Source organism: Magnolia sinica, chromosome 5 (genome assembly GCF_029962835.1).
Source record: "Magnolia sinica isolate HGM2019 chromosome 5, MsV1, whole genome shotgun sequence".
NCBI lineage: Eukaryota > Viridiplantae > Streptophyta > Magnoliopsida > Magnoliales > Magnoliaceae > Magnolia > Magnolia sinica.
Window position 1 is genome coordinate 7,992,425 of NC_080577.1, and position 26,679 is coordinate 8,019,103.

A 26,679-nucleotide genomic window follows, 5' to 3' on the forward strand; every position below is an offset into this window, starting at 1 on the left:
ATCAGACGCTCGATGTTCACGAGCGGAATGACGTATCGAGGTAGGTTCGAGATCTGTAATAGGTACAGTAGGTTCGGGTTGAGTAATAAGTGGTGGATCTGTACGTGGTCGACGTGAGTAAACCTACAATGGACGAGGGAGAGTACTTGAGGCAAACGGAATTTCTGGAAAGGCGGTTAGACCAGGAGAGTTTGGAGTGTGCGGAGGAGGAAGAGATGAATGAAAGACAATGTGTTCAAGAAAAACAACATGTCATGAAATCCGAACACGACGAGAAACCGGATCATAACATCGAAAACCCTTCTGAGTTTTTCCAAATTCCAAGTACATACATTTGACAGATTTTAGAGATAGTTTATTACGTTCACGTGAAGTTAGGTGAACATAACAAATACAATCAAAAACACCAAATGTGGAATATGCAGGAGGTAAGCTGGTGAGAACAAAGTAAGGAGATTTACTGTTCAGAACTTTGGTTAGCATCCGGTTAATCAAGTAGATGGAATGTAATGTTGCTTCCGCCCAGAAATAACGAGGAACACTTATAGTTGTCATCAGGGTGTTTACAGTTTCAACAATATGACGATTTTTGCGTTCAGCCACCCCATTCTGTTGTGGAGTATCAGAACAGGTGGTCTGATGAATAATCCCATGCCCTTGAAGAAATGTATGAAAATCGGTTAAGAGATATTCCCCCCTTGAGTCAGAGCGGAGAGTTTGAATTGGAACCCGAAATTGAATCTCCACCATAGAGTGAAATAACTTGAATTTTTCAAAAACCTGTGACTTTGATTGCAGAAAGTAAATCCAAGTGTAACGTGTGAAATCATTAATGAATATAACATAGTATCATAACCCAGAGAGAGACATAATTGGTGAAGGACCCCGGACATCTGTATGCACAAGTTCAAACATAGAAGATTTTGTAGTACTTAGAGAAAAGAGAATACACTTACTTTTTGAAAGACAATAGGAAAAATAAGAATAATCCAAATCATTTTTATTAAGAGAAATATTTCTTAACATGGCAGACGAAATTAACTGAAGTAACTGATCGGAATGTGGATGACCCAGGCGAAAGTACCACAGTTCCCACAATTTATTTGCCGAACAAATATCTGATGAAGATGGAGAAAAGAAACAACGAGCCGGAGTGACAGATGGATCAAAATCCAGCACGTACAAACGACCATGCCGCCTACCCCTTCCAAGTACCTTCCCCATTGCCAGATCCTCCACAAAACAACATATTGGGAAGAAATATGACTAAACAGTTATTGGGTGTGAGTAGACCAACTGAAATTAAATTGGAGGAGAGGTTAGGGACATGAAACACATCACGAAGGGTGAACTAACGATAAGCAGAAAGAGAGAAAGTCAATGATCCAACAGACTCAATAGGTAGTCTAGTGCCATCGGCAGTAGAAATAACCTGATTGCCGATGTAGGGACGAATGTCACGAAGATGGAATACAACATCGGTCATATGAATGAAAACACCCGAATTGAAGAACCATGTAGAAGATGGGGATATACCTGACATACCGGCCTCAAAAAGGGCCTGAACGATTTGCTAGAGCATCGCAGGAGTCAACAGAGATGAGAGACCTTCAACAGAAACAGTAGATGTAGAATTACTAATAGACGGCCCGGAAGAAATAGTGACAGCAGTAGCAGAAAGAGCATGACACGGCCACGGCTACGACCACAACCACCACGTCCATGGCCGAAAGAAGATGCAGAGGCACGTGTACGGCAGTCCTCAATACCATGACCAATCCGTCGATAATAAGCGCACTATTCTTTACATTGAACGACAACATGACCTACCTTGTTGCAGCCGCGACAAGTCAAAGGAGTAGAATCACGCGTTGGTGTAGTGGTGGACACAGCAAGCACCATATCAGATGATCCCAAAGTTAAGGAAGGAAGAGAGAACTTTCAGTCGTTGTTCCTCAGCCAATAAATTATTAATAACCGAATTCAATGAAGGAGTAGGGCTACGGTTCAAGAGAGCAGCCCGACAATGCTCAAATTCGGACACAGCTTCATAAGAAACTGTTGAACTTGCGCACTCTCGCGCATAGTTTGGAATATCTTAAAGTCATGAGAAAATGTTGGATCCATCATAGTCATCTCAGTCCAAATTGTGACAATTTTGGAGTAAAATGATTGAATATTGTCGTCACCCTGAGTAAGGTTAATGAGATCCCATTCTAGGCGGTATAACCGGGCCGCATTACTCTGTTGATAAATTGTCTGGAGATGCTCCCACATTGCCTTAGCAGTGTGATGAGGTGTGAGGCCAACAGCAATGCACCAATCGACAGAATCAAAAATTCAGGTAATAATTCGTTCATTGTTCATTTCCCAATCAGCTAATTTTTCGGCATCTGTAGAAGTGGGGATAGTAACAAATCCATCAATTAGTCCCCACAAACCACGACCCTTGAGGAAGTTCTGAAAATGGATGACCCATAGAGAATAATTGGTACCATCAAAACTATAACATGGGGCCTCTGTAGGTGACAGGTTCTTGTCCATTGATCTAAAATAATGTAAAACACGCAAGGAGTTACAGTAGAAGAAGGTCGTAGAAGTACCGTACAACAGGAGATACCCAAGGCGGAATAGCAACAGGAATAGGAGCTCTGGATCTGGAAAAGAGAGATCGGAAGCAATCAACAATAGAGGCAACAGGGGCGCTGGATCTTGATCTGAAAAATCGAGCACTGACGCTGGATCTGGATCTGGATCTGGAAAATTGAGCAGGGGTGCTGGATCTAGATTTGGAAAATTAGAAAATCGAGTACGGGCGCTGGATCTTAATCTGGAGTAGGAAAATTGAGCAGGGGCGCTGGATCTGGAGCAGGAAAATCAAGCAGGGGCGCTGGATCTGGAGCAGAAAAATCGAGCAGGGGTGTTGGATCTGGATCTGGAATATTGAAAAATCAAGCAGGGGGTGGCTGGACGACGCAAAATCGAGCAGGGGGTGGCCGGACGCAGCAGGGATGGGGCCGGACGCGGCAGGGATGGTGGTCGGACCAGCAGGGATGGGGCCGAACGCAGCAAAGATGATGACCGGACCCAAGGATGGTCGGATCTGACAGGTGGTGGTGCCAGTGACAATGGGGTGGTCGGATTTGGATCATTAGGTCTCTGATACCATGTAAACTGTGAAGTCAAAATGTTTTCTTCTGTATTTGAGACAACCCAATGTGGTTGAATATATAGAGATTGCAACCATCTATACAAGGAAAACAATAAACTCAGAATCCTCTACCTATGAAAATAAACTATACAAGGTATACTAGTTATACAAGGTATGTGAGCTGTCTAACAATATTAACATGAGACATAGGTTCTTTATTCTATACTGATTTTATAGATTTGAAGAGGTAATAGTTGTACGTAGAGTTCCGTAGCCTTAGTGAGGTAGAATAGTAGCTATCCGATTTGTGGCGAGGTAGAAAGTAGACAGAGATAGGCCTCATTCAAAAGGACAACTGTGTTACTTGAATGGATATGGATCTTCAATGGGTGTGATTTGCGTACATGGGCATGCACTGCTCGCAGTCCCACCAAATGGATGGCCCTGATTGAAAAACCATAAGCTTGTCATCCATGTATGTAGAGTCTGATTTGTGGGCATCATTGTGAATGGATCATAACCCAAAAATCACAATGACCGGCCACAAGGGACAAGTAACAAAAGGTGTCACGTGAGGGAGGGGAGAGGCAAAAGTCAATTTCACGGAAGTAGTTGTTTGAGGGTCATGTAAGGCGTGTAAGGCTGGCCGTTAATCGTGTTGTTGTGCAGTGTGTTGTGTTATGGACTGTGCTTGGCCAACTTAATCGGCTGTGCTTAAAGCTAGACATCCAGTCGAGTCAGAATGAGTTAGGGTTGACTCTACTCGTTCTGATTTTGAAATAGGCCTGACCCGAACTCGATACCGAGTCCAGCATGCCTAACTCGATTTGAGTCCGGTCTGGCCTGATCCGGACCGACTCCGATCCGGTCAGAAGTATCGAGTCAGGTCGAGTTGGCATCGAGTTGGATTGAGAGATGAGGGAGGGAGAGACCGAGAGATTGGAGAGGAGAAAAAGGAGGAGGAGGGTGATAGTGGTGGGTGGTTGCCGGGTTTGGAAGATGAGGATGATGAGGGGGAGAGAGAGAGAGAGAGAGGTCGGGCTTGGAAGATAAGGAGGATGATAGAGGGATAGAGAGATTTTGGGATCGGATCAGGGGTAGGATGCGCTGGATAGGGTTAGAGAGTCGGATTTCGGATCGAGTCGGATATAACGAGATCGAGTTTCGGGTTGAGTTGAATCGAGTTACTAGGTAACTGGAGCTCGACTCGGTTTGAGTTCGGATTGTGCGAATCCTACTCGGTTTGGACTGACTCACCTATTCGGTTCGAGTCGAGACGGATATGAACGAGTCAAGTTGGCTGGATCAAGCCATCCTGTGCCCACCTGTAGCTGTGCTTAGTACGGTGCCCCAGGCCATGATATTGAAGCCCAGCACGTCGTGGTGTGGTAGGACACTGTGGGCCCACTGTGATGCATGTGTTTTTATCTATTCGGTCCATCCGTTTCAGCAGCTCGATGTAGAGCATGATCCATATCGAAGCGCTTCCAAAGCTCAAGTAGGGATAATGACAGTTGAAACCTTAAAGGCCCGCAGTGATGTTTATCTGTCATCCAACCTGTTCATAACGTCGGGTAGACGTGTTGAAGGCTCAGCTTGATCGAAAGCTTCGGAGGCCTCAAGAAGATTTCAACTTCAATCATCACTGTTTCCTGTGGTGTGGTCCACTTGAGTTTTGGATATGCTTCAATTTTGGACTTGTGCACTAATATGATCTGGGAAAATGGATGGACGGCGTGGATAAAACACATACATCATGGCGGGCTCCAGAGAGTCCTGCCATCAGCAGGTCCGTCCTTCCGGTGGTGGCAACGTGTCACCACGCAATCCGCTTACGTCGTGGACGGCGCAATTTAGCCGTTTACAATATAATAATGCTAACATAAGCGGCAGTGCGACGTAAACCTCTCTCCCCCCTTGGGAGTCCCGCAGGGACTCATCACCATGATCTCAGCTCTAAGAAGGATTCCAAAGCCGCTCCTTTGGTAAATCCTCCCTCGAAAAAGCTCATGGATTCAAGCTGCGGAATCCGACGGCTGCAAAACCTAGCTCAACAGCTCCGTTCCTACAAACCTCCCCTTCCACAAGACAACGACACCAAAGAAGAAGAAGTAAAGAAGGGAGCAGAAAACCTGGGTTTTTCAGAACCTACGGACTTGTTTCGTCGTCGCCTATCGAATTTCGGATCGAAAAGAGCTGCTGTTCTAGTCTGTCTATTCGAGGGCGACGCCGGCGATCTGCGCGTCATCCTCACCAAGCGCGCTCCGAAGCTCTCTAGTCATGCAGGTTTCTGTCATTAGGATGCGTTTGGATACACTATCGATTTGAATTGCAATTTGCTTCTTTTCTCCGAATAAACCGAAACCTCGCAGTTCAATTTGCATGTGCATCCAAACGAAGAGAACAAGAATATAGGAATTGTAAGATCCTCGATCCGAGTCATCGCAAACTACACTCGGGTCTTCAGCTCCGACAAGTAGGGCCCATTTTTGGTTAATCCAGACCATTGGTATCTTTCCTCTCATGGCAGGTGGACCATGTGCGTTGACCTTCCAGATTGTAAGATCTCAGCTGCTGATTTTGAGATTCTTTTTTCAGTTGAACGTGGACAATTTCTGCGTTCTACTTCTCCATCCGTTCGTAGGCTAATGAGATAAAAGGTTAGGATTGTCCTATCGAGAATATTTTGGGGCCCCACAAGAGTTCAATTTCTGTGGGTCCCACTTGTCAGAACTGCAGAGCCTCGGTTGAGGATTGTGTTCATGCCTCGTCCAGGAATTGGTTTGTGGATTCTGTTTTGGCGCGTTTGGTTTTACTAAACATCATGAAATTTCATTATACGCACCAGCCAAATAAGAAAATGCTTGGATTGTAATGGTTTGTGTTTTGTTTCTTTTTCTTTTTTGGCATGATCTCTGATGCATCTCAGGGGAAGTGTCGTTGCCGGGAGGGAAGGTGGACAAAAGCGATGCCGACGAATGCGAGACAGCGTTGAGAGAGGCGAAGGAAGAGATTGGATTGGATCCGTTGACTGTCAAGGTCGTCACCGTTCTTGAACCGTTCTTTACCATGGTAAGATTGAACTGATGGAACCAGAAGCTTTGATTAACAGATTCTGATCAACATTTTGACAGATGAGATTAGATTTTATTCAGTAAGCCATCTACCTGACGGATCATACCAGTTTATCTTTAACTTCTTAACGAAGGATTGTATCCAATCGTGCAGATCATCACCATCCAATTTATTCAATAAACCTATAAACGTTTAATCTATTAGTTCAGAATGGGAAATGAACTGAGAAGTCTACAAAGCAGCTAACCTTTGAATTTGATTTGATTCAGTGACAGACGTCTTGGAGAAACCAAACATGAATTTCTTACATTCAAATCCTTTCAATAAAACATGCAACAGCAAGAAGAAGAAGAAGAGAGAAGATATACTAGATGCCTAAATCTCATCTGGATGTAAATTACATGCGAAATTGCAAAGGACCGTCTTATGCATCCATATGGAAATCAAATAAACTAAACAGTATACTTGGCTGGGATGCCTTAGTCTTCTGAACCTTACACCTTAGAGAAGCACTAGGATGGGAATGGAAGTTTCTTTTGTATGTATGCTTTGGCACTCAATCATGTTTATATAGTTTAAAGGGTTAAGTAGTTTGGAACCCATCAAAACCCCTCTAGTTGAACTGGAATATGATAATCCTAATTCAACTAGAACAGTGTGTGTAACAAAGTTGTAGCACACTACCCCTCGCACGATTTTTAGATTTATCACAAGTGAGTGGGGTCCACTAATATTCCCGATCACACCATCCAACCCTTAGGACAATCCAAACCATTGATCAATAAGGCCTACCTTATAGAATTCTTACACTGGAGTTATCTGCTGTATGAAGGACAGCTCTAAAGAATGCCCAGATGGATGAATGATGTCCCAATTTAAAATCCAACGGTCGTGGATAGATGCCACCTAATCCTAGGCAAATTAAGCTTATAAACCATCAGCAGCTACGGTTTCACTTGAATGTGTTAAAGAGCCGATGAGCTGCTGTTTCTTATTCTTCTTTGTTTTTAATTTTGATTTCTGATTTTAGCAACTGGGTGTGTGATTCCTACCTGCTCTGCAGCAATTCACAAGAGTCATTCCTGTAGTCGGCATGCTTTTTAATAAACGAGCATTCGAGCCGGTCATAAATTCCACTGAGGTGGAAGCTGTATTCGACGTGCCCTTGGAGATGTTTCTCAAGGTCTTTTCTAGCTTGGATTTCTTCCTTATTCAGCTTCTATTCTCTTTCTTTTCAGAATTCAGATATATTTCTTCAACCATTCTTTTCATGGTGGATGTAGGATGAGAATCATTGGACAGAGGAGGTGAAATGGATGGGCGTCGTCTACCATCTTCCTTACTTTCGTTTTCAAGCAGAAAATAAGAAATACGTGATATGGGGTTTAACAGCCGGAATCTTGACCCGTGTTGCATCGGTGGTATACCAGCGGCCGCCGCCTTTCGATGAGCAGAGGTCAGGTTTCAAGATTCGTAACTTGTAGTAATGAAGGGAGAATCTGTTGCAGCGAACTCAACTACTGTTTGAGTGCCATCTTCAAAGCATCTCAATGTGAAATTTAATTGCTTGTTCTAATACTGTGAAAATTCATGCACCATATCTAATGTAATGGGGAAAAAAATCAACTTATGGCCTGTTTGGGAGCGTGGATTTGGAACCCCTGGATTCGGAACCCCCTGGATTTGAAATTCTTCTACTGTGTTTGGCATCATGGATTCAAAATCAACTTTAATTCAAAAGTAGCTATGCATAGTATATTTATGGGGGTTTTAATTTAATTACTAAATCAACTTTAATATTTCTAATTAGTGAATGTATGTAATATTTGACACAATATTTGTAATAAACCTGCTAAAATATATACTTTACCTGGAAATGATGAAATTACAAGTCTCGGATGGGCCACAAGCACAAGTTCACATCTGAATGACCAACCAACGAGTTTTAACCATTGATTTACATGGACAATGTTTGGACGGTGTTGATCATCGTATTAAAGTAATTATGGTGATGCAATTGATAATCTAATTATTTTAGGATATCATTAGTGAGCCATGTGTCCAATAGATTAGTAGTCTAGTGATACACATGTTACACGTGCAACTCTTGAAAGGATTAATTTAGATGTAATCCAAGCTTTCACCTGTTTGAAACCCTTGGATTTGAAACTCAGTTACTCTATGATTCCCTCAAATCTATGGTGCTAAACGACTCCTTAGGACCGTTTGGACAGACTTGGAGTAGGTAGTGACCGGGTCCCACAATGATGTATGTATTTTATATATCCATGCTGTAACATCCCAAAATGAGGCAATCCAAATCTCAAGTCGATCACACCACAGTCTAATTCATTAATCCAGACTGTTCATTATGTCCAACAAATATTCCATGGGCTACCGTGCAAAGAACGCAACAATCCAACAAATATTAACTATTGATGAATATCCTTTAATATGGACGGTAGTGATTCAGCAACCATACCCGTTCCATCTATGTATCCATGGTCTGATTTGTGGTCACCGTTGTGGGTGGATCATAGCCCAAAAATCGCAACGACCGGATGATTCTAACTGTCCAATTAGTGGCCACCAAAGGGGCAACTAACAAAAGATGAAATCAGATGGTCAGGAACGTATACTTAGTGTGATTTTCAAGCGTTGCTCCATCCACAATAAATCTGACGATTTGAACAGTCGAATCCACTTAAATGTCCCACACCTCGTCATAATACAAGTGTTGCGGTTGTTTGTATAGAATCTGAAGTGTCTGAAGGAATGTCTCACCGAAATCGGATTGCGTATGGCGTATCTCATTAACCTTTTATTCTACCGAGTAAACTCTGTTGGGCCCACCGTGAATGTATGTGGTTTATCCATGCCGTCCACCTATTTTTCCATCTCATTTTAGGGATTGAGCCCAAAATTAAAGCATATCCAAATCTCAAGTGGACCACACCATAGGAAATAGCGGAATAATGATTTCCACCATTGAAACCTTCCTAGGGCCTACGGTGATTTTTATTTTCCATCAAACATGTTCATAAGATCACGACATGGATGAAGAGAGAACAAATTTCAACTTGATCCAAAACTTCTGTGCCCTGAGAATTTTTCAATGGTAGATGATCAATTCACTGTGTTTCCTTTGGTGTGGCCATATGAGCGTTGGATGTGTTCCCATTTTTTTTTCCTGAAGCTATAAAATTATCTTATAAAATGATAGATGGAGCGGATACAATAGATAAGTCATGGTGGGCCCCACAACTTTTACTCAGTACCCATGGCCTACCAAATTACTTTGTAGACAATCCGCTTTCTGGCTTACCATGAAAGTTGTACACCTCCAAAAGCTCAAAACTATCCAACACTCATGTTAGCAACTTCATCATGGTATGAATTTAGAAGTTTTTGGAGGATTTTTCATTGTTGTGTGTGGTGTGGCCTATTTAACGATAACATGTGTTATAGGGAAAATAAGCTGACCAACAATGAAAGGTCAAGTCAGAACCTTGCATACTTCCGCAGGTCGGACACAACAACAGGTTCGATTCCGTACTTAGAACCCGAGCAAGAAGTAAGATTGAGCTCGGCATCTCGTCACCAGATCAAAACACCTATCGATCTGCCCAAACACCTAAAAGAGCACTATCTTCGTCGATTCCAAAATCTCTAGAGTTCATCAGGAACATCCCGTTCCTCTACTCGACTAAGGAGACAGGTTAGCTTAGCCCGGATTGGTATAACCCCGGTCCTCACGACCCATGTCGGCATAGCTCAAAGTGACACACCACTCCCAGGTCAGGTTGTCCAAGGCCACCTCGGCCTCCCATTGCACATCTCCACTCGTCTAAGATAATTAGATCTCACCCAAGAGAGATCCTTGGAGACCTTCTCCAAGGATCTCAGAGGAAATCCGCGATACACTCAGACCCCCGAGATTTTCGCCAAGAATCTAAGAAGATCTTCTTGCTAATCCGAAATCTGAATCCACCTCCAATACTCACCTACTAAATAGAGAGATTCCCTCTACAACACCGCCTCTCCTAAAGCTATAAATAAAGTATATCTAATGGTGAAAGGTACGCACTATCTTTAACTCCAAACCTTTAATATTTGAATAAGCCTAGATCCTGTTTCAGACTTAGGCAACGGAGGGTCTCCTACTTAAGCAGGGTCTTCCTTAGCTGTTCCTTGTGCACGTAAACAGGTACAGAAAAGGGGCTAATCAGATTTTTGCATCAACAACATAGGCTTGATTTTGAAGGGTCTCATTAATATACATCTTAGATGATATGTACAAACATAACATAGTGGGTCCAACCATAGAAAATAATAGACAACCATCCATAAATTTTCATATTTAAGTGGTTATAGGTTACTTACATGGTGGCTGGCTCAAACTGACTCTTGAGGGTCCAACCTTCAGGGACCCTTATTAACAGGTTGGATGCCTTACATACACCGCAGCGGGCAACATGCATCACTTCTAGGGACCCACTGATTGGGTACTTATCCTGCCCGAACCACAGCCGGCCTGGCAGGGGCTTCGAGCGGATACAATGATTTTATGGGTTTTATCAATACCATTCATCCATTTTTTTTTTTTTTATATTATTCTAGGCTAAAAGCTCGTCTCTAGCCGTGAATGGGCAGATAATATGGGTGGGCCAACCGTGATGCGTTTGTTTATCCATGTTGTTCATCTCTCTTGCCTTTTAAGGCATGTGTATAAAAATGAATAAAATCTAATGCTCTATTGGACAACACCAAAAATAATAAGGTAAAACAGGCCTTTTTATGAATGGAAAGTAAACCTTACGGTGGGCCCTACTAATGTTTTAATGGTCCCACTGCTATTTGTGGTGTGTTCCACTTAAGCTTTGGATACTGCTCATTTTTTGTATCAAGATCTAAAATGATCTCTCAAAATTTTTGAACGGTGTAAAATATGATAAATACATCATCCTATGGCCCAAACTTTGATCTCCTTTGAACCGTTCGTACAATTCGAAACTCGAGGAACGTCAGCGGGAAGCGGATTGGCTGGTGTACCACACACCAGCTATATAGCTGCTGTACGTACGTGTCGTGCGACGACGAGGACGCGGATTGCGTACTACCCCCGCCCGTCCCTAGCTCCGAACGGGCAGTTCTGTGGCGGGCCCACCGTGATGTGTCTGTACATCCAAACCGTCTATCTTTTTTCTGAGATTATTTTAAGGCATAAAAACAAAAATGAGGCATCTCAACCCTCAAGTGGACCACATCAAATAATAAGCCTCGTTGCATTAAAATGCACAAAGCATTAAATGTCACTTGCATTAAATGCAAGAGTTGTTTGTGATTTGGTTCATTTGATCTTTGGATCTACTTAAATTTTGTTTTTATATCTTAAAATAATATGATAAAAGGGATATATGGTTTGGATGTACAGATACATCACGGTAGGCCCGCCCACAGAACTGCCCGTTCAGAGCTAGGGACGGGCCGGGGTAGTACGCAATCCGCGAGCACTGAGGCTCCTCGAGCTCCGGCTTTTAGGAAAAGGAAATCAAAGCTACATGACCCTTCAGTGATGTATTTATTATATCTACACCGAGTTCATTTATTTTAAGAGCATTATCCAAAAATTGAATCATACCTAGAGATCATTTGGACCACACTACAAATAGCAGCATATAATAATTTTTACCGTTAAAAAATTCATAGGTTCATGATAACGTTTATTTTCTATCCAATCTTTTCATAATGTCACTAAGACCTAAATTAAGAGGAATTCCATATTGATCCAAAACTTTTGTAACCTCAAAAAAGGTTTTAATGGTAGAAGTTCAATCCTTCACTGCCTTTTTCACTGTGATCTAATTGATAGATAGATTTGTCTTATTTTTTGTCTCAAGCCTTAATATAAGCTCGTCAAATGGATGGACGGTTTGGATATAACACATAACTCATGATCAGACCCACAATACGCTGACGTCAATACAGCTGCTATATAGCTGGTGTGAAGTACACCAGCCAATCCGCTTTCGCGTCAGCGATCCTCGTCTCATGACACGTATACAAAGAACTTGTGACGTTAACACACCAGCCACGTCGATGGTGTGCAGCCAATCTGCTTCCGCCTGAGCCGAGTCGAACAAGCGGGGAGGGACGGCGTAATTTAGCAGTTTCCAATATAATAATGCTAACGTAAGCGACAGTGCTAAGTAAACCTTTCTCTGGGCCTGGATTCGTCAACGGCTCAGCACCATCACCTCAGCTCTGAGAAAGATATCAAGAGGCGCTACTTCGTTTAATCCTCTGTGGAGAAAGCTCATGGATTCAAGCCGCGGAATCCGACGGATGAAAAATCTAGCTCAACAGCTCCGTTCCTACAAACCTCCGCCCTCACAAGACAACGACACCGAAGAAGAAGACGAAAAGAAAATTCTAGGTTCTGCAGAATCAACGGTTTCGATTCGCCGCCAACCCAAGTACAGATCGAAAAGAGCTGCTGTTCTGATCTGTCTATTCGAGGGTGAAGACGGGGACCTTCGCGTCATCCTCACCAAGCGCGCTTCGAATCTTACTAATCATCCAGGTTTCTATTTGCGTTTGGATGCACTATTGATTTGAATTGCAATTTACTTCTCTTCTCCGAATAAACCGAAATCTTGCAATTCAAGATTTTGCATTCAAACATTTTAGAATAGTAATTAAAGAATTGTAAGATACTCCGAGCCTTTGTGAACCAGAGAAGTGGGTCCCATGTTTGGTAATCCAGACCATTGGTCTGTTTTCTCTCACCACAGATGGAACATGGGCGTAAAATCCTTCCACACTTGTAAGATCTCAGCCATTGATCTTGAAATTTTCTTTTTTCCAGTTGAACGTTGACCATTGCTGTGTTCTACTTCATCCGTTCGCAGGCTAATGAAACAAAAGGTTAGGATTGTCCTATCGAGAATAATTTTGGGCCCCAAAACAGACGAACTTATGTGGGTCCCACTTGTCGGAACTGCAGAGCCTCGGTTGAGGATTGGGTAGTTCCTCGTGCAGGAATTGGTTGGTGAATTCTGTTAATTTTAATGGTTTGTGTTGTCCTGCATGATCTCTGATCATCGCAGGGGAAATATCATTGCCGGGAGGAATGGTGGATGGAGCGATGCCGACTACTGCCAGACGGCTTTGAGAGAAGCAAAGGAAGAGATTGGATTGGATCCATTGCTTGTAGAGGTTGTCACTGTTCTCCAGCCCTTCTTGTCAATGGTAAGTTTGAATTGATGCTTCAATTATCAGATTCTGATTAACATTTTGATAGATGAGGTAAGATTATTTTCAGTGGGCCGTCTATCAGATGGATCATAATAGGATCATAATAGATTTAATGAAACTAGTATTGCATTGCATTGCATTGTGCAGATCATCATAGTTCAATCTATTCCTGTAAAACATTTAGTGCTTGTTTGGATAGAAGGTAAGTTAGGAGAATGCAAGTGGGAGGTAACTTGACATGAGCTCCAAGGAAAGCAAATCTTATGCATTGTTTGTTTCGCTAAAGAAAAATCCTAAAATTTTCTTTACATTTGCAGCTGATTGGATTGCAATCTGAGAAAGGAAAATCTCTCTCTCTTAAATTGCCATTTAAAACGTCACATCAGAAGGAAACTCTTTCCAGTCCATTTGACTGTTTGAAACAAAGGTTGTACTCTTTTGCCAAGGAGATGAAAACAAATGCAAACACTTTGCTGCAGCATCTGCTACTTCCAAACAGGTGCAAATGTCTTGTCGATCCCAACTAGTTGCATTTCCCCAGTTTGTATTCTATCCAAAGGCCTGTGTTGGATTATAGAATCCAAAGAGTAGATTTGGAAAACATCACATCTATGGAAAATTAGGGATAAGAAAATTCATGTAAAAGAATCCTAGAAAATTTATTTATTTTAGGTGGAAGGTTCAATAGTCCAAAGGCAAGTATTGGCTCTAAATTTTTTTTGGAAAAGAGGATTATTAGGTTTGGGAAGGAAAAGAGAAATGGCCCCTTTTTAGGAACACCATGGAAAGGAAAACCATTCCATAGGTTAGGCGGAAAACATCACATCTGCAGAAAAAGGCTTTCATTCCCACATTTACTTTTTGGATTCCACTAATCCAAACAGGGTCTTGAGGTTGTTTGTGTGCCGATAGCTTTGGTGGAATAGAATATGATTAGTCTTAATCTATCAATTTCCAATGGGAGACGACCAAAAACACTATAAAACTGCTAACCTTTTGATGTGTTTCTGCTTCAGCGGCAAACATTTTGGAGAAACCAAACGTTTGACCTTCTTATATTCTAATCCTTTCGATAAAACATGCAAGAAGAAGAAAGTGCTGCCAAACATGAGAAAGAATATAATATGGGAGATGCCTGATTCTCAGCCAGAATCATCTGCTGTACAAAAAACAGCTCTAAAGAATAACCCATATGGATGAATGATGTCCCAATTTAAAATCGAACAGCTGTGATTAGATGCTACCTAATCATCCCAGGCAAATCAAGTATTCCCTTTAGTCCAGTCCATGAGGTCTCTTTCCAAAACACTTAAAACTATTAATAGCTGTGGGTTCACTTGAATGTGTTTTAAAGAGCTGATGAGCTGCTGTTTTTTTTTCCTCCTAATTTTACTAATTGGATGCATTTCCTACCTGCTCTGCAGCAACTCAACAAAGTCACTCCTGTAATCGGCATGCTTTTCAATAAACGAGCGTTTGACCCCGTCATAAATACCACTGAGGTGGATGCTGTATTCGACGTGCCTTTGGAGATGTTTCTCAAGGTCTTTTCTAGTATGCTTTTCTTCCTTCAGTTTCTACTCTGTTCTTTTCAGATATATTTCTTCAAACATTTGTTCCACGGTGGATGCAGGATGTGAATCATCGGACGGAAGTGCATGAATGGATGGGCATCATGTACCGTCTTCATTTCTTTGATTTCCAATCTGGGAATGAGAAATATGTAATATGGGGTATCACTTCTGGGATCTTGATCCGTGCCGCATCGGTCGTATACCAGCGCCCACCGCCTTTCGATGAACAGAAGCCTTATTTCAAGATTGGTAACTTATAATTCAAGGGAATCTGTTGCAGCAAACCTAAGAATCATCTGAATACCCGTCTTCAAAGGATTCATTGTGAAGTCATATCCCTTGTTGTACTGTTGTAAAAATTCATGTACTGAATGAATCAACATAAAAAGATTTAACACAATACAGCATTTGAAATCTATTATGTCTGCCTCAAAGCTCAGATTGGAGTTCATGGACCAATTGTATGAATTGGTTTGACCCGTCGCCTTAATATAGAGGGAAGCATGCACATTGACTGCAGACCATTGGTTTCCTTGCATGTGTGGCTTTCTTAGTCAGTGGAATGTCCTGATCATTGAACCAAGGAACATACCCAAAGGGATTGTATGAGTATCTTGGATTTCACTCATAGTGTGTGGGCTTAGCTTGTAGTTTGGGGGGCGTTTGGCTGCTTTATATATATATATATATATATATATATATATATATAATTCTGGCTTAGTAAATTACCCAGTTTTTAAGCCCCAGCTTTTTGGGCGGAACGAAGATCTTAGGGAATAAAAACAGAATTTTAAGCCTTGTTTGGTAGACACCTAAAATTAATTTGTTGATTTCTTTTTATAGTTATTATTATTATTATTATTATTGTTTATACTAGTAAGGTTTACAAGGTATGACAACCAGGGATGAAACCTCTTCGATCACTCAAGCATGCTCCACTGTCTCTTCCATCTCTACCCTAATGAGCTCGGGACACATCATTATCATTCCAGTAGGCTTTACAATTGTAGTTAATAGTAATTGTGTAGTAGAAATCTTGACCTCAACCAGTACTCAGAGAGCACTGCTAAGTTATAGTGCTCCTAGTTGCATTAGTTCAATTAGACAATTCAATCAGATGATTTGAACTGCCTATTAAGTCCAGAACACATTTCTAAGGCTACAGAATCATATCAATCTGGTGATCCAATCCGTCCTTGATTTGGCTGTATCTTCTATACCTGTCCTTTTCCTGAGCTATGGGTAGGATGGCTATGAATGCTTATAAAAAGCATTCTTTAGTATCACAAGCAATCCATGATGGTCTTTAACAAATAGATGGATCAAATTGTTGATTAGACTTATTTTTGTGTAAATGATCTCGACCACTATATTAAAGACCATTGATCGAATGGTTGATACTTGTCAGATTGGTGTGATGCAGATTGGTGTAATGCTTGCATGATTGCCCATGAAATGTGTGTTGGACCTACTGAACAGTCTAAATCAATGGATTGAATAGTCCAAGTGCCCCAATGCAGCTGAACAAGGAGCACTATAACTTCTAGTTTTCTTTTTTCTTTTTCTTTTTTTACACATGCACACACACCACCACACACTCACGCCATGGTGGGATTTCACCACCTATGGGTACTCGAACCCTCAACCAGGTGTTGAAACTCCTAAGAGTCTACCACCGGAGTAGAGTAAGCACCCAGGAGCACTATAACTTACAGTGCACTGAGAGCACTGGAGCATTACTCCTCGATCTCTAATACACTATAAGTTCATGTTAGCAATAATGAGAGGTTAAGATCTCTAATACATCAATACTGTTAATAAATTTACGATTAAGTCATTTTTAGACATCTATCGAATAGGGCCTCGGGCCTCTCTGAGGTTTCCTGAAAAATACGGGTGTATCAACCAAACAAAATGCAGTCATTTTCCAAGAAGCATAAAAACCAGGGAATGAATTCCTCAGCAACCAAACAGGTAGATAAAAGTCCTGTTATGATGGATCGTAATGGTGAGAGGCCAAAAATGTTATGAACTGATATAGCAGCACTCGTATCTTACCTGTTGTTTTTTGGCGTTACAAACAGAGATTGTGGGGCATGTAACTGTGATAATGGCCAATTTTATATGCAGACCACATCAAAACTGTTGCGTGTTCTTTCAAGTATCTTCCTTAACGACAGGTGAGTGTTCTTATGTACATTTGTTAAATTTGGCTTACTCGTTTGAGATCGGAGGCATTGGTCATGTTATAGTGTTAAGTCCCTTGATATACATTGATACACCGTCCTCTATCAGCAGGAGCCTTTTAAGTAGCTGGTTATTTAACATTGTATCATAGCAGATATCAAGTGAGTATTCCTCCGCCCTCGCCCCATATGTTTCCATGTAGAGTTCCACCCCCCACATGCTGGGCCGTGTTAGAGTGTTAAGTCCCTTGATATACTCTGCTGACGGGATGAGGAATTTTCTTGCTGATAGGATTGGACGGTTGTCATCGTCGATGCCTCATGTTTGGCAATAAGACCCACTCTTTTTTTTTTTGGGTTAATTGGGGCACGTGGGGCCAGCTCATGTGAACTCTTGATGTGTTTCGGTTAGTCTATAAATATAGATTGGATAAGTGGTTGATGCTATTTCATGCCTTTCTACTAAAATGGAGATTCAATGGTTTCCCTTTACATAGTTTTGGTAAGGCGTTCTCAGGGCAGGAAGTAGATTCCATGGCAAGAGAGCCTACGACCCGTTTGGATGCCACTTAAAAATGTTCAATCTCATTTTAATGAGGTATCAAGTACTAACTAGTTGGAACCCCAGTCCACCCAGTGGATAACCTCCAACCTATTAAGTGCACATTGCATCCAACCCTTCCAATAGGTTTTTGGCTCACTATGAGCATCACCTACTGCAAAAATCAGCCTTATCTACTCATCAGGTGGGCCACACCATTAAAAAATAAAAATAAAAATAGCCATTGATAAATATAAAAGTAAAGTATAAGTTTGTTCCACTCAATGAACCGATGTGGCTGATTTTTGCAAAAAATGAGTCCAACTGGTTGGCCTCGAGGCCTTCTCGATTTTAATTAATGGAAATTTAAATTAAAAAATTAAAAATAAATAAATAATAAATAAATAAAACTTGCTGATTAATATTAAACGTAAATTCAGGCACTTTTAACAAAAAGGTTTTTGAAAAGCTCCCCAATAGAGAATTACTTGTGCATTTAACAGTATTTACTTGAACCTTATTTAAGTATAATACACATACATATAGCCTTTGTTTTTCATTCCCTCTTATTGAATTGGAACTTTATTAAATCCAATGTATTTTTTGAATTTTTGTTTTCTAACAGAAATTTTAACTGTCTTTTTAAATGATTGAAACCCAATTAAAGCCCAAACATTTCCATAATTATTTTTCCCCGGATGTACCATTTGGATCCAACATGCACATCATGGGTGGGCCCCACAGCTTGAACGTCTGTTAATTACCATGCAGCAAATAGCATGCAATCCGCGTCCGGCAGGGTCCCTGCAAATCACCACCATGATCTCCAGTTAATTTTGCCTTTGTCGCGGCTTGACACCTCATCGACAATCCTAACCTTTGAATTTTAGAGTTGAATGTAAGCCATTGAAAATTCTCTTTCATTGCTCTAAATTCATCCAAGTACGGTGTAACTTCTTGAGTCAACAACATGGACGGTACTGATCATCAAACCACTCCTCATGTGGATACCAGTCGGCGACCACACCATGGATCCTGATTGGCGACGGAGGTAAATCGAACTATCCATGAATTTAGGGGTGCACACCAAGCTGGCATCAGCTCGACTTGGCTCAACCACCAGCTGACCCCAGCTCGAACTCAGCTCCGCTCGGTTCAATCAGCAGCTCGGGCCAATTTGACCTGAAATCGAGCCTATGCAGCATTTTCACAAATACATGCAGTGCATTTTTAATTTCTCATGGTATGTAAAATTTTTTAGTATTTCATCAAACACCTTATATGCAACATCAAAATCAAGGATAAATGGTATTTGTTTCATATAAATACCTTCCTTGCCACCAGCCGACACGTTGAGTCATTTCATCAAAAACTTGATGAGCAACATCAATATCAAAGTAACCGAGTCACCGAACTAGTTCAATCCGAGTTCAATTCGAGTTGGGGTTCGATCCGAGTTGAGTCGAACTCGGGCAAGATCAAACTTGGTTTAAATTTTTTTCGAGCTCAAAACATCAGCTCGACTAGGCTCAAACTCAGCTTCGAACCAAGTCAAATCAAACTTTTTCGAGTCGAGTTGAGCGAGCTAACCGAACTAACTCGGTTCGTGTACACCCCAGATTTAGGTCAGCGCCGGATTTTTATTTTTAATTTTTTACGCAAACCCACTCACACCACATGGGCATTCGAACCCGAGTCTCAGTGTTGAAACTCATGTGAGAGCCATGAATGGAGACCCTGTCAGCGCCTGATTCGAATCAATTTTTCGATCCTTTCAGTTGAATGTGTATGATGGATTCAGGCCGCGGTATCCGAAGGCTGAGAAATCTAGCTCAACAGATTCGTTCGTACAGAACCCCTCCAAAAGACGCGGATAAAGAAGAAAGAAAAACCGCATCAGGAAAAGTGAGCCTTGCAGAATCTACGGCCAAGAGAGCTGCCGTTCTCGTCTGTATCTTCGAGGGCGACGCCGGAGATCTGCGCGTCATCCTCACCAAACGCGCCTCGAACCTCTCTTCATACTCAGGTTGCTGTCCCTAGAATCGACGAAGATGACAGGAAGACGAATGTTAATATGCAGCTCCCTCATTACTGTACACGTAGGAAAGTGTTCGGTGATCATGACTGTTGAGCTGGTGGGCCACTGCGTGGAACGGCTATAAGCCAAGAACTCACAGTGACTTTACAAGTTCAACGTAGATGATGTCAACTTATCATGTGACTACAGAAGTACAATCCAACTGATGGCCCACCAGAACAAGAATCCTGATCGTCGGACTCATTTGCCATGTGTACTGCAATGAGGCAACTGAAAAGAACTCATACATTAGCATTCCTCTAGAGATGGATTGTGAGAGAATTCTCTTAAAATGATTTGGATTCTTGCATTGTTGCGGTTTTTGGTGTTGCAGGGGAAGTGGCACTGCCTGGAGGAAAGGCTGAAGAGGGCGACACCGATGACTGTGAGACTGCATTGAGAGAGGCCAAAGAAGAGATTGGATTGGATCCGTCGCTGGTCACAGTTGTGACTGTCTTCAATCCATTCTCTGCTAAGGTGAGCTAGATATCCATTCTAATTCACAATTTGGAGATTATTTAGTGGGGAGGAACTTGGTTTTAAGACTTGTTTGACTCAGGGCTCAACAAGTCGATCAGGCGCCGAGTCTTTTTAACTGTTATGAGGTATTAGAGGATCCTCCAAAACAAGGCTTTGCAAGTGGATCCTATGGTTTGATTATCCAGATCATTGTTCTGCTGTTTCCCACCATGGATCGAGCATGCCCCAGAATTCTCCCAAATTGGAAGATCCAACCCGCCGATCACAGAACTCTTTTCAGTTGAATGTATTTTGTTGGTGTATTTCTCTTCTTAACCATCATTGTAGTAAAGAGTTGACTTATTGATGAAATTTGTAGGGCATGATCCATCCATGATGGATGCAAAAAATCAATGGCATGGATTAGTGGACCATAGACACTTGTCAAAAATGAAAACTCAAGTATTCCTATGAGAAGTCTCGGATCCTGTAAAACCTTTTAATTGGGTGATCCAAACAGTTTATTTGGAGCCTCCTAATGCAAACTACAATCATAGCTAAAAACACGGGTCGATTTCACTACTGTATCAAAATTTCGGGTTTTAGCCATTTTTAACCACACTCCTCTAATGGGGCAAAAGAGGACGAGAATTAAAAAGAAGAAGAAGAAAATGAGAAAGAAAAAGAGTACTTGAAGTAGTTTTGGCCTTCAACATAATAGGGAAACCAAGGGAGTATTTGGTTATAGAGAAATCCAATCATAGACATGGAAAACAAAAATGAAATCCTTGGGAAATGGAAAACCGCAAATTCCAACAATGATTTTATTGTTTGGTCTGTAAATGGAATTGTTAAAAGGACAACCCAACAATGATTTTGTTGTTTGGTTTGTGGTGCGATTGTTTATGGAAATGTTAAAAGGTCAACAATCAAATTACTATATTGTTTCTGGTAGCTTTGAAAATCCATATCTAATAGATTTTGGGGAGACTATCATAATGCAGCTGAGCGTGGAGAAAGAGGAGATCACCATCTTCTCAAGCATGGCCTTGAATCCACAAGAAAAGAGAAAATCACTAAAAACAAGGAATAAAATTGATAATATTGAATGAAGTGCTGATTAACAAAAGAGGCCCTAGGTTCCTAATTTGACTTGAAATAGGACACTTCTCAAAATAGTAAAAAACACTAAAAAATAATTACATCTAATCCTAGTAAAACTTGTAAACAACCCCTAGATGACTAAAACAAAGACTCTTTACCACAACTGGACTCTTAAAACTTTAAAAGTAGAGGGGGAATTTTATAAAATAATATTTTTTAACTTAAAATCCTAATTTGGTCCTTACAATAATTGAATTTTGTGAAGCCATTGTGGGGTCAATAAAAACCTTAGGTTGTTGGCCAAGGTGTAGAGCTTGTCAATAACTTTTCATTGGTATATTATACGTGCAAAACAAATAATCAGTCACAAAGTTATGGCCATCGAAAGCTATAGTGCCCATTTAAGATGTTTTTTTTTTTTTTCCAATCGGGGCCCTTCGGCCCAAATTTGTGCTATCCTGGCCCTCCATTGAGTCATCATTTAACTGTCGTACGTCACATCCAATGCACACCAGCAAGTGATAAGTGGAGGAGTCGACACTAGCTCATTTAGAGAAAAATTGGCTACAGATTTTACTCCAAACAGCCTATGAACTAGAGATACAAGCAAGAGCGTCAGTTGGGAAATGAGGGAGTTACGCACCCTTCCCCGCACCCAAAAAATGCAGTCTCTACTCAGTTCAAAGGAAGCGAAATTCTGTTGAAACGAATTTTTGCATTACTTGAAGTGCTACAAAAATTGAAAGTAACTGGCAGGAAATGAAGAAAAAAAAAGGAAGAAAAGCTTATTTAAATGGGGATCGTCTTCTCAAGGTCTGATTCCAAATCTCTTCTTCTGCCAAAGAGTCTTGTTCTTACTTTCTTTGAATTTGAATTTTTGTCCAGAGGATGTTGAATTCTTAGAGATCAAGGAGAAGGTTACTGTCATAGTTCTTAAACTCGGTGGGTTGCCTTGAAACTTTGGAACTCAAATCGACCAGACTTCGAGTCGAGTCACTTGACCAGCTAACTGTTTGACTTAAAAATAGGCAAAACTGCTGGCAACAGGATTCAAACAGGTAGCCTCAGTGAAGGAAGTTCTCTGTTGCTACAACTGCACCACTGAGTACAGTTTTGCTTTCTTATGTATATTTTAGAGCTTTATCTGTTTTTAAGAACTTCAAGATTTTCTCCCCTACATAAATTTTCAGATTTGCTTATCAAGTATCAAGTTGAGCTAATAAAGACTCAGTTGAGTCTTGGAGTTTACCTGACCCGGCTAGATAAAGAATTGCGTTTTTGAGTTTTTGAACTATGGTTACCGGAGCTTCATCTCAATGCCTGGAAGCTGAGGTGTACTCCTCGGCCATCTTAAAGCTAAAATCTCTGAGGCCTCTAGATCTAGGACCAAAACCCCAGTCCTTGTCCTTTTCGCTGACATTTTATGAATTTTCCTTCTTCTTGGAGGAATTCTAGCTAACATATGATGAAAAGGGCTGTGAGGAAGTTCTCTTAACCTTGAATTTTTTGAATTCAAAGAGGCAAGAATCCATTTTCAAAGATGGGAGGACTGTATATAGATATCGAAGTTGGTTGAGTGGCAATTTGAAGGAATCAAAGGGGGTTTCTAAAGGTAGTGTCCTTATGTATGATTGATAAGTGGCATGAGACAAGATGTTGATCCGAAGGCTTGGGCGTAAGTTGGGAGAATTTGGAGTGTAACTGAGGTGGAGGGGAATATAGAGAGATTTGAATTTGAATAGTTGAGATTTATCCACTTGCATAGATCCTAGAGGTTGGGACTTGGAAGGGCAAAATTGGGATTTTCACAAGGTGAGTTAGAGAGAGAGGTTTGCAATTATGGGGTAAAGTAGCGGCTAACTAGGAATCATTAGAGTATTCAGTAAGAAACAAGTTCAAAATATAATGGCACTGAAGAAGAGTTTCAAGATTTGAAATTCTTGCAGTGGCATCTTGGTATTCTGCTGAAATTCATTGCAGAGAATTAGGCCCGGTGACTATCTTCTCCGGCCCATATCTTCCAAACCCGATCTAGGGCTCAAAATGGACTCAAAGATCACAACAATTGGGCAGGAAAGACGAGCAAATTAAGCCCAAAAAATGGAGGTTTTCTGTAAATGCTGTCAGGGTAGCGAAAATCATTTTTCCACCAACTAGCGAGCACAAATTTTTTTAGTAGTTCTCTGATGAGAAGAAAAATCTTTCCCACCAACTTGAGAGATTTCAGAAAAATGCTTCTCTGGCCAGTGGAAATAGGATTCCCACAGCCAAAGGGACTCATAAAAAATGTGTGGGTGGCCCCAAACCAAAGCTGGGTTCAGTCCCACACCCTCATCTTTGGACTAGATTGGTGAAGATTTAGGTGGGTTTTGGGGTCAGATTTGGGACTGGATTTTGGTTGAGTTTGGGCCGTCTTGGGTTAATTTGGGGTATTTAACTGAATTCCTGCAAAAACATGATTAAGATTTGACCCTCTCTCAAAATTAAGTGGGACAAATGGTCAGGATTTCATATGAGGTGGGGTGTCTACCCATCTATATCCATGGTTTTTTAGTAAATCCTTGGACATTGAAATCAATTTCTGGACCTACTCCTTTTCTTTTCCGCAAATGGAGAAATGAGATTTCCATAGAAAACCTTTTTCATTTCTAAGGTGCTCGACATTCCCAAACACCCGTTTTTCTCAGGGAAAACGACTAAAGAGGGCCTTTTAGAACTTGAGATTTGAGTGGATGAATGATCTAGATTTTGAAGGAATTTTAGGTTTTGGAGCCTTCTGGGTCAATATTTCAATGATTATCTATCCTTAAAAAATATATTTCAATGATTATTCTGAACGTAAAAAAAGGTGGCATTTCTCTGAAGGGAGATTCTCTTACCTCCAGGAAGTGTTATCTCGAAACCTATTGGTGCTGTGCTCAATGCGAATGGTGTGATTGGGGTTCTATCCCTATTAACAAGGCAAGTTCTGCATCTCTGAATTAGTAATTCTTTCATTCCTACAATTATTATTCTACAAGTTTTGAGACTGGACATTGTGAGCAGAGGATGCCCATCCAACGGTCATCCTCATCACCTGCATCACACAATGTTTCTACTGCTACAGCAATCTCAACCTCAGAATAACAAGCAAAATGCCACAATATGTACTTTGTAAGTCCGTCTAGTTGTCTCTAAGGGTGGGATCCATTCCTCTGCAACAGTGCAACCAGCTGAACTTGTCCCATTTCAGCATAACATTCTAGTATGGTCAGGCAATCACTCTCAATCTGTGAGAGTCGACAATGACCCCACAACAGATGCAATTGTTCCAAAAATTAAAGCGTTGATAGTTGCGGGTTCATTTGAATGGGTTTTGAGTGTTCGAAAGGCCCTATTTTCAGTTTTGGTTCCTGATTTTAGCAGCTGGGTGCATTTCTATGTGCTTTGCAGAAAAATACAAGAGTTACTCCTGTGATCGGCATGCTTTATGATAAGCAGGCAGTCAAGCCTGTCGCAAATCCTACTGAGGTGGAAGTGATATTTGATGTTCCCTTGGAGATGTTTCTTAAGGTCTTTTCTAGCATACTTTCATTTGTTTGTTTGTTTGTTTTATTTTTTTATTTTTTTATTTTTTTATTTTTTGAGCTTTTAGTTGTTCTTTTCAATGTTTTCTTCTAAGACTCATTTCATGGTGGATACAGGATGAAAATCATTGGTCAGTGGAGATGGAATGGATGGGTATCAAGCACCACAACCATCACTTCAATTTCCAAGTGGGGAATGAGAAATTTGTGATATGGGGGTTAACTTCTGCGATCTTGATCCATGTTGCATCAGTTATATACCAGCGGCCACCACCATTTAATGCACGGTGGCCTTATATCAAGGTCGGAACTCATAGTGGAGGGAATGTGTTGCCGTGAGGCGTGAACCAAGAACCATCTTATTATCAATTATTTTAGGGACAAAATTTAAAGCATCTCATCGGTGCCATTGTAAAATTTCCTTGATTGTTCTACTATTGTGAAAATCCATGTACTATATGCATCAGCCACAAGGATTTGTTATAATGGAACATTGAAAATCACTGATGGTTTCTTCAGGTATTTTGTCTAGGTAGAATAGCGCACTGCATGCATGTTGCGAATTGCATGATTGAAGCAATTTTTAGATACTGGACCAGGTTGGCCCAGTCAACCTGGCTGCACTGGTGTAGGATGTTCTTAGGTTCAGTTTTCCCTAATTTTAGGTACTGAAATGCCCTTTTGGTCATAGAATTATTACTTCGCTCATACAGTTAGAACTGGGTGGATGAAGTGGAGATGTGCCTCTAAAGTTCTGCGTGATTGCTGCACCAATCAAACCCAAGGGGAAATTTCATAGGATAGCTATAAGACCAGCCATGCTTTATGGACTTTCAGGATGCCTTGACGGTGAAATGGTAGACATGCGAGACTCAAAATCTCATGCTAAAAAGTGTGGAAGTTCAAGTCCTCTTCTAGGCATAATATTGAGAATGCTCGTTGAATGAGCAATTCACAAATGTCGGGCAGTTAAAGAATAATATGTTCATAGAATGAGCATAGCTAAAATGAGGATGTTGAGATGGATGAGTAGCAAGGCAAGAAAGGATGGAATAGCAAATGTATTTGGGGGCACATAAGAGTGCACCTAAGGCTGCAACTTGGGTTTGGATCAACCCAAGCCCAACTAACCCGAGTGTGGGTTGGGTTGACAAGGTCCTTGGGTTGGATTCGAGTTGAAAAATGTGAACCCAATTTGAATTCAGGTTGGGTTCGGTTTGAGCTGGGTTAGATCAGATTGGGAATAATGACCTGTATTTGGGTCGGGTCAGGTCAGGTTGAGCATAGAGGACTTCGGGTTGGGCACCTCAGGTTGGAATTCGGTCAGTTCGGGTAGCAGGTTGGGCTGGTCTTAGGTTGACCCTCAATCCAACCCAACCTGCCTGAGTTGCACCCTTAGTAGCACCAATAGGAAATGCAATGAGAGAGTAAACTTAGATGGTTTGGCCATAAGCAACGGAGACCAAGAACTGCACTCTTCGGGAGTGAGTTGTTTAAAGTTGAAGGGTCTAAAAGGGCAAGGGAAGCCTATAAGGATGTAGGTGGATGTAGCAAGAAAAGGCTTGATGATCTATGATTTAACTGTGGATATCATGATAGTGGAATGTCGGAAGATGACTCCTTGGGGATATGTAGCAGCCCCAGTTTTGGGTCTTGCTGTTGTGTTATAGTTTTGCTGGGGGTGGGCTT

At 41.3% G+C, this 26,679-nt stretch overlaps 2 protein-coding genes and 1 pseudogene across 4 annotated transcripts; all 3 read left to right on the forward strand.

Annotated features, from left to right (window-relative positions):
• The first annotated feature begins 4,629 nt into the window (after window positions 1–4,629).
• On the forward strand, window positions 4,630–7,877 carry LOC131245328 (nudix hydrolase 15, mitochondrial-like). 2 transcript variants are annotated; one of them, XM_058244699.1, is made up of 4 exons: window positions 4,665–5,437; window positions 6,081–6,223; window positions 7,290–7,409; window positions 7,510–7,877. In XM_058244699.1, exons 1-4 carry the CDS (start codon window positions 5,161–5,163, stop codon window positions 7,708–7,710), a joined length of 741 nt encoding a protein of 246 aa, XP_058100682.1. In that variant the 5' UTR covers window positions 4,665–5,160; the 3' UTR covers window positions 7,711–7,877. The 2 variants fall into 2 exon arrangements, with proteins under 2 accessions (XP_058100684.1, XP_058100682.1); XM_058244701.1 differs by lacking the exon at window positions 7,290–7,409 and having other exon boundaries at window positions 4,630–5,437.
• A 4,533-nt stretch (window positions 7,878–12,410) lies between these two features.
• LOC131247194 (nudix hydrolase 15, mitochondrial-like) lies at window positions 12,411–15,552 on the forward strand (annotated as a pseudogene).
• A 3,919-nt stretch (window positions 15,553–19,471) lies between these two features.
• On the forward strand, window positions 19,472–25,508 carry LOC131245331 (nudix hydrolase 15, mitochondrial-like). Of its 2 annotated transcripts, XM_058244703.1 has the most exons (4): window positions 19,475–19,810; window positions 20,196–20,338; window positions 24,857–24,976; window positions 25,108–25,508. In XM_058244703.1, the coding sequence occupies exons 1-4, from the start codon at window positions 19,567–19,569 to the stop codon at window positions 25,327–25,329; spliced, it is 729 nt and encodes a 242-aa protein (XP_058100686.1). In that variant the 5' UTR covers window positions 19,475–19,566; the 3' UTR covers window positions 25,330–25,508. The 2 variants fall into 2 exon arrangements, with proteins under 2 accessions (XP_058100687.1, XP_058100686.1); XM_058244704.1 differs by lacking the exon at window positions 24,857–24,976 and having other exon boundaries at window positions 19,472–19,810.
• The last annotated feature ends 1,171 nt before the right edge of the window (window positions 25,509–26,679 follow it).